This window comes from Anneissia japonica, unplaced genomic scaffold (genome assembly GCF_011630105.1).
Source record: "Anneissia japonica isolate Jap-2015-1 unplaced genomic scaffold, ASM1163010v1 scaffold287709_len1912824_cov184, whole genome shotgun sequence".
NCBI classification, from domain to species: domain Eukaryota; kingdom Metazoa; phylum Echinodermata; class Crinoidea; order Comatulida; family Comatulidae; genus Anneissia; species Anneissia japonica.
In genome coordinates, this window is record NW_022751466.1 from 1,371,164 (window position 1) to 1,380,190 (window position 9,027).

Below are 9,027 nucleotides of genomic sequence, written 5' to 3' on the forward strand. Positions count from 1 at the left end.
TCAGAAAATGGCTGGCATTCCGTACATCTGTCTCTTATACACATCTAGATGTGTATAAGAGACAGCCATAGTGCATTAATGCCCATGGACCTACGTTTGTTTTGTATAAATTATATAGGCCTATGTTTAAATCAATATCGATTTATAATCTGTTATTTTCTTCACATCATTGACGCATTCTTCGTTATATCTGTGTTTCAGTTTTCCACATACACATCATCCATGTTTGCAACGATTTTATGAATTGATCCGCTGTACAGTGGACTGTACATTTGTTAGCGCATTGTGCCGAATTTGCGGTTTGGGTTTTGGTGGCGAAATCATCGCCCATGCGTAGTTTATCACTAATCAATTGTTCCATAGTTCTATGTCGATCAATTTTAAAGAGTGGATTTACAATAGGTAATTTGCACGTTGACACATAGTTTCGTCAAAAGGTCGTTGAGCGATAATGTTGACGGACATAGATTAGTGTGCAATCACAGTCGTGTATAACGGGTGTCAATTATAATGCAAAACAAGGCTGCATGAGCAAGAGAAGAACAAAATACTATATACTAATTTAACCATCCTTTTCGTGACAATTTAACAAACTTTAAGACACTTTTAGATGGAGGACAACAATTTTCCGATGGGTGTAGTACCCACACAATGTAGAAATCAACCACGAATATAAAAATAACCACAAATGTGAAAAAATTGTACCCTCAAATGTCAAAATAACGACAATTGTATGGTAACATGTCAACCACAAATAAACACAAATGTAAAAGGTTTCACCCACAAGTGCAAACATTTGTTTAACCACAAATTAAAGCTCAAATGTCATAATCCGCCCCTGCCCTCTTATGATTTGCATGGTACCCGCGTGTCTTTTACATCATTTAGGAACGAGTACACAACACAAGTTATAATGTGTCAATCGGTTTTACGCTCCCGTATACTAAAATATGGAAGAACTGATAGTGTTTTTCATGGAAATAATTCAAAAATAGTGATAGTTTAATGGCATAATAAATTTTGCCCTGGGATTGGCAATTTTTTTTTATAGAATTTTCTATGTTTATAACTTTAGGCCTATGGGGTAACGCATTGTTTTATAAATTAAGTACACGGTAAGCCTGGTGACACACAGACACTCACACAAATACAATCTCACACACACATGAAAATCATTTTTATTATGAATGTTGTCTATACTGTATATGTGGCATACTGTATATGTGGCATGTACTCATTTCGCCATTGGGATTGATTCTTCTGTTTATTTAGGAGAAATCTTTCAATATTTAAATTTTCAGATGCAGATAATTACATCACTCCTGCATCTAGCAATGCCACTAAGTTGATGAATTTGTTACAGATTCAACCCATATACATTAGTAGTGATCAAAATAAAGGCTTATCAGAAAATAACTTTATTACAAACTTTGCATAAAGGCCAAACATGTCGACATGACCATCATTAATCACACAAAATAACAAAGTTCAGTTGCATTGTGCAATGCAAATAGAATTACATTAAATGTTACCATACAGATTGTTTCTACGGTTACAAAGTTTTGATTACGATACGATGACAACAATCTTTTACCATGATTACAATCTTTGAGTGGTCACGTAGAGACCCTTTTACATGAGTACGTTCATTTAATTTTACTTTTTTTACAAAATACTGTAAAGTACAAATAATTATGTCATGAAAATCACAAGACTGTACTAAAACTAGCAGAAGAAAAAAAATGTTGTGAAAAAGTAGATTGCTACACCTAGAATATATCTTGTTGCAACACATACATCCTGATGTGAATGCAGGCTAGCAAGCTCAAAGTAACGCATGCTTATAAAACACTCTTAAAGATCACGAACTTGAAAACACTAAGCTTGGTTCTCTCAATTTTCAAATAATTTTAGTCAAAGTATATACTTTGTCCAACCCATCAATGACTGGAAAAATTGTGAGGGAAATTGACAAGAATGGTAAAAACGATAGGAGAGTTGAGTCATTCAGTAAGGTTGCTATAGACGGAGTATGTGTATCAATTCAGAACACGACAATACCACTGCATAATATTCATCGCACCTCAAACTCTAGAGAATCTTTGTAACCCATAGTCATGAATTATCATTATTATTACTGTATTTGCAATTGGTAGCAGCAAGTTGTTGGAAATGAGAGGCGATATGCAAAATGTGGCCTTGACTTGTCAAAAAATGAAAATATTATTGAAAATTGAAAGCATTAGTTTCAAAATAATATTAAAAAGATATCATAAAGATTACTCCAAAATAATCAGTACATCATACAACTTTAGAATTTGCAAATTTCAGTGTGATTCATGTTCCCTCTTATCTCGTTTATTCAGAAAATGGCTGGCATTCCGTACATATCGTAACAAGTGATACATGCATATCAAACAGTTTATGGTACTAGTGAAACGAAGTCACAGTCAATGTTACAGTATAGACAAATTTGCCGAAGAGAGTTAGATTCCTCTTAATTGACTTTGAAGCATCCTTTTTTTTGGACAATCTTTCAACCTTTAAAATGAACTTTCTTTTATGGAAAAACGTTGTTACAGTCTGCTGAAAATGTATTGTTTATAATATATTATACAGTAAAACGAGACATTAACGGGTTTATAAGTAGATTCAAGATTTTCAACAACAAAAAAAAATCTTTCGCAAGAAAAACTAACGGTCATAGAAATTTCGTAAAAGAAAATTCGAGGTTATATGGCAGGACCAGAACAAGTGTTCTATGGTCTAATTTTTTAGTTATGAACGATGAAAGTTGTTTGTTCTTTTGTCACTTTAGTAGTTGATTTCCTTCAGACATGGCCCAACTCTCCTCATACGACAAGAGAGTCAACCAAATTAACTTGTTTTTCAATGACAACTGCCTTTATGTAATGATCTGGGAATCAACATGCCTGAGTTAAAGCTACTTGACTTAAGTATGATAACAAGCATTCCCTGCAAAATAGGACTTTTAAGAAAATATTTTTTAAAAAATGAAAAAAAAAGTCAAACTCTCCTGGATTCGCTTATGAATGTAGTCATAAAGTTGAGCAAAATATAGACTTGATACAGAAACTGTATCAGGAGAACAATGACATGCTTTCATGCTATCATTTGAATTAGTCGTGCGAAATACCACCCTGTAGCACTAATGAAACTCCAAATATACATACGTTGTTCACTGAATTTGCCATCAACACTAATCAGCCTATTCAAAATTAGGCAAACGAGTCCCATTGTTCTCTCAGTGCTTGGATTTATGTAAATACGCAAATCCCTAGTAGAACGCCTAGCATGATCTACGGCAGCCTTAAACCTCGTACTAACACATGGTAAGAATTTTCTAGAGGAAATGTCGCAGCTAATGACATATTCAACAATCCGAATCAGAAGTTCAAATGGCAACCTGTCAAATGGAAGTTTCTATCGAAGGGTATCCATCCACCGTTTTCTCCCTCACCACTAACAGTGTTTAAAGCGTCGTCATTTTCCCTGAGTGAGTTAACATTATCATCTCTAAGTGAGTTTACATCATCACATGAATCTAGGGTTGCTTCATCCACGTAGCCATCATCTTGAAAAATTTCATCATCAAAATAGATCTGAGCACTGTTTCGGATGATAGAAATAACTTGGCTTCTATCATTTCTAAGTGAAACAAAATGTTCCCCACTTCCTTCTGCTAAATGCCCTAAAATTATGTAGGGAATTTCAAAAGAAAATGAATTGTCCATTCTACCATTTGGTGTTATCAAGGTAGTTCCTTGGTTTAGAGAAGAAACTATAATTATTTGCACATGAAAAATATCTGAAATTGCCTGCAGAGTTATTTGGTCGCCATACGTTCCATCCTGAACCATTCGGTTAAGGTAACTTTGTGGCGATTCTGCTATAAAAGAAGACCAGGTAGATGTCTGCCTCTGAAGGAATCGAACAACTTCAGTTCTAAGCGTCTCGTGATGCCTATATATCCCCATCGTTTCTAATTGATCTGTGACAGCGGAAAACTGGCAATTACCATCACCAACGGGGTTGTATTGCACATTGCACAAAGAGACCATGGTCATTTTGTAAGTGTTCTAATCGGGCTTGTTGGTCAAGAGTGAAGTAGAAATTTTGATTATTTTTTTTCTTTTTCCGAAAAGAAACCATTTCCCCTTTTTTCTGATGTGCCAACGTGATTCCAGTAATATCATAAACCGGAAACCAATTGTCAACGTCTTCTTTCCGAGTGTGGTATGTGAATTTTACTTTGTACTTGTACTTTTTCACATTCCTCTCAATAATTGTTCCAGGTAATACTGATGCCTTACTGCACACTCGAGATGAATTTAATGGGAACCGTATTAAAACGTTGTCACCTGGTTTATATATGGGTGTTTTAAGACATTTCTGTTGATGAGACCTTGTTCTTTCATTTATGCATTTGGAGGCACAATAGGCCTTTTCTCTAATTTTGGAATTCGGTAATTTGTTAGCCTCTTTCCACTTCACATTTTTTAGTTCATTGCGATATCTGTCAAAGAAAATAGTAAATGGAGACATCCATCCTAGAACTTCTTTTGGTTCATCATTTATTTTCTTCTCATATATTGGCAGTTCGCGAACCCAGTTAACACATGGTCCCTTAGTAAATAAATCAAAATGTATTTTAGATTTCAGAGATCGATGGGACCATTCAACATTACCTTGGATCTGGGGATCACAGGGAACACTATTTACATATTGAATACCTAGGTTTGTAAGCAGACGCTTCACTTTACTGTGAAATTCAGCGCCTTGGTCATATTGGACGAATTTGGGTGGACCAAAAATATCGAAAATTGCTGAAAGCTGATGCGCTACGTTATAACTGGATTTTGATTGTAATGGTTTTAACCAAATATATTTAGAAAAAACATCTATGACAATCAGAATATATTTGTGAAACTTATTTCTGTACTTAATTCCTGGGCTCATGTTGATCAGGTCAATTTGTGAAATTTCCATTACCTCTTTGGCCACCGTAGGAATGTACGGTGCCTTATTAATTAACTTTACATTCACAAGACCGTGGGATCTACTACCGGACAGCACATTTTGTATTAATCTTTCTGATAGGCCAGATAAGCTGTTCCTGAGGTTGTGATGTAAACGCCTTGCACCAGATCCTTTAGTCTTGAAATAAGCGTCTGATACAACCTGGTGTAGCTCAGACTTACGTAATACCCTCTTTTCATCAAGAAAAAGTTCTGGTGGATGTCCTCGGAGAGAATATCGATCTCTATTCCTGTAAAACCGTGTAATAGCAGTCTTTTCCACGGTTGACCTCTTAGCACATGGGACATCAAACGAGCCCTCAATAAGCTTCACTATTATCTTGTAAATGTCATCATTCATAGCTGACGGCTTCCGGCTACCAACACATTCGACAACTGCTATGAAGAGCAGTAATACCAAGAAGGTCTTCATCCTGAAAGTAAAAACATTTATAAACGAATGAAATGTATTAGAAATTCAATTTAGGTTATTATGGATTTTGGCCGCCATCTTGTACAATCGCACCGTACCTTGGCCTCTCGGCGTTGCACATCTTGCGCACACTGCTCCTCATTAAGGAACATGATATTCTTAGGTTTGAGCTTTTAATTACAATGTACCGTATGTATTTTCATGTTTTACTTAGAAAGGGGTGACATCCCCACTGGTGCTTGACAATTATTGTACTAGGTAAGAAACCATTATCATTCCTTTACAGACTTACTTTAAAGGCATTTTTTGCCATGGCCTTGAACTCTGGGACGTATTACCGAATTATATATTATTAATTTAAAGTCTATGCATATATTTAATCCAGCCTGTAAAAAAAAAAATCCTTGCTTGATTTACTTGTATAGTTGTGAAATTATTATTATATATCCATTGTTTTCTTACATTTTTCATCTGTTTAACTGTGGAGCCAAGTAATTCAAAGTTTTAACACTTGTTCTGGCTTCATCACTGTTCTTACTTTATGGTATTTAGGCCTACATTTCATTATGCTACATTTTGTTATTATTTAGTAATGATATTTTTGTTAGGCCTATATATACTCATTTCATCTGTACACCGTGTATTGAACAAGTGGAATAAATTGAATTGAAATTGAAATTGGTCTTGGATTCGGGGCAAAAATTAAGGTGGCTCCAAACTAATTTGGAAGAGTATGGGTTCATGATGTAAACCTTATACAGTATGACCGCAAAACTTGTTTGCCTGGGTATTACCTGTCTAAATCGCCCATCTTATAAATGCCCATGACCGTTAAGAAAGAACTTTAAAATTTGTTAGGTGTCGAAATCGTAGGCCTACGGTATATAGCCAATATGGTATGTTGATTTATCATGCAAACTAACATATTGTAGGAGAAATAGCCTGAAACACATAACCACATATTCATATAATAATACACTTGCATGTTTCCATAAGTTTGTTATGAAGAAAATATATACAGTATACATACATACATACATAAATAGATCACCGCAGCTTTCCTCTGAACAGTATTTTCAAGCACAGGTTCAATAAAGCTGCTACAGAGCTTCCATTATGCTGTCGAGACTCTTTGATGAGGAAGATATTAAATATCCTGCGCCATGCAACGGTATATAGGCACTCTTTGGTGAGAATCAGTCAAAAGATTACTATATGCAAGCAATGCGTTTTTACATTTGCAGTTAAACATGTTTTGACATTTGAGATATAAAAATGGAAATGTTTTTCACGTTTGTGGTTAAACAGATTTCTACACCTTTTTTTTTTTGACATTATAGTGGTTGACATGTTATGACATTTGTGGTTATTTTGACATTTGCAGGTACACTGTTTTTTGCATTACTGGTTATTTTTTTTATATTACCGATTCTCAAGAGAGAACATTTGGTCGTTATTGATAACAATTGACGTGTACAAGTTTTGACAGTCAGTGAAAAGAGTCGATGAACCCAAAAAATAACAAATAAGTAGGCTCCCACGCGATTGCATCTAGTACCGTACTTGACGTAGTTTTTTTTTTTGAGAGAGAGAGAGGGGGGGGTGGGGGGTTGTACTTTCTATGTGGAGACTCGATTATTGTAAAATTTCTGATTGAAAAATAACTCATCCATCCACGCTTTATGGTCTAGACTTGGCATGACTTAATATTTCGTAGGCTTTGGGAGACTTAGCCTAATATGATGCAAGAGTATTCCATAATTCCAATCTTTAAATACTCATGTGTAAATAATGATTGTGTTCAAATACCGCTGCTCTGTAGGCCTGTAGAAATTGAATAAGATTACCTTTTATTTTGTGCCACTGATCTAATTTATTTCTACAGGCATCGCGTCATCTCCAATTTTATAAACATACAACAGTTCGTTAATTTCTTGTTTCTTTATTAGATGTTTAGGCATATAAACCAATCGCATGCTTAGGCTGCTTTTAGTACTGCAGCAGTAGATGTTCCTACGATTTAGTGTATACCTTGCCACTCAAAACATCGCAAATGTATTCCTCATATGCTCAAACAAACGCTCAGTCCCGAAATGGGACGAAGCACCACTCCGTGCAAGCGTTACGCGTTCCAATGACAGTTTGCTACGATGCGTTGGTTTTATTTACGGTGATAGGCCAAATTTTATTTTCATGATTTTCCATGTTCTGAATTTCTCTCGAACATTCCTCCATATTTTAATGGTTTAACGTTTATTAGCCAATCAAATACAAGTTCCGTTCACCTCAATCGTTACGTCGACTGCATGTGGCGCTCGCAAAGTGAAATATTTCACACATTTGCTTCAGCATAGACACGTATATCAACGCCTCTCCTAATGCAGCCATACTAAATGATATTCAAAATACTGTTTCTCAACTCCCACGCTACCATGGCTCTGCAATATATATAATCCCTTGTAACGTGGGAGTGATTGGTAGATATCATCTAAATCAAGTTACTACACACTTGGGAATACTGTATGTAAAGAAAAAAAAAAATTTCATGTTAAGTGGTCTATATAATTCCATGTAAGAGATTAAGGTATATAAAAGCCGCGCAAGTTATTTGAAATTTTGAGTAGGCCTATGCGATTACGTGCTTGTTGATTGTATATCATAATATTGTATTTGAATGTGAGAGTGGTGTGATTGAGCTTAAAATATTTGATAATTTTTATGTTAATAGTAATGGTCCTTTCCACTAAGCCCCGCCCCTTGGATACTGTTGCTAAGGTCCAACAAAACTATAGCGTAACTGTACGTAATAACCACTGATCTCTAGTAATAACATGTGAGTTTGCGGGACAACACGTATGTTTGTTGGACTCGTGCGTATTACTGGCACTTTTCTGATTGGTCAAACGTTTGATTGACACTTCGGAAAGGTCCATTACAGTTTTGCTGTACGTTAATATTAACCGAGGCCATGACACATTATTAAAATAAATGTACTCTCATCGTTATCTTCAAGGCCCATAACACTACAGTATTTTTTTTTCTTACTCTTAGGAAGGAACAACGCCATTGATTCTTGCTGCGGCAAACAATCGTTTAGAATGTGCGAAGGAGCTACTAAAACAAGGAGCAGACCCGAATCGACAAAGAACAGTAAGACTATCTTTTAAAAAGTAATGCGCATCACGTTTGATTTATCGAACTAAATAGCCAAGTGATATGTTCTTTATGTTATGATGAACATTCCCCACTCACTGGCGTAACGAAGAAACCGGAGGCCTGCCCTGTTTAGGTCCATGTACGCTGGGGACGCGTATAGGGCCCGGGTACGTGGGGCACAGGACCAGGAAGGGGCTCCTGCCCGCTACCTGTAGCGTTTTTGACGTTTTAATGATTTATTTTGATGTAGTATGTACGCACGTTCTGTCCCTATATATATATATATATATATATATATATATATATAGAACTGGAGGTCGCTGGAACAGAATGTTGCTACTCGGAGTTTCACGCTATTGCGATCGTCAGGCAACTGATGAAAGGTGAACGTTGTGTGGT

General features: G+C 35.8%; 1 protein-coding gene across 1 annotated transcript in view; it reads left to right on the top strand.

Annotated features, from left to right (window-relative positions):
• The window catches only part of LOC117121677 (ankyrin repeat domain-containing protein 29-like), a gene marked incomplete in the record, with an annotated part of 24,024 nt that overhangs the window by 7,360 nt on the left and 7,637 nt on the right, over positions 1 to 9,027 (top strand). The window contains 1 exon segment of the mRNA XM_033266951.1: positions 8,524 to 8,622. Within this exon segment, the coding sequence (XP_033122842.1) occupies positions 8,524 to 8,622 (99 nt within the window).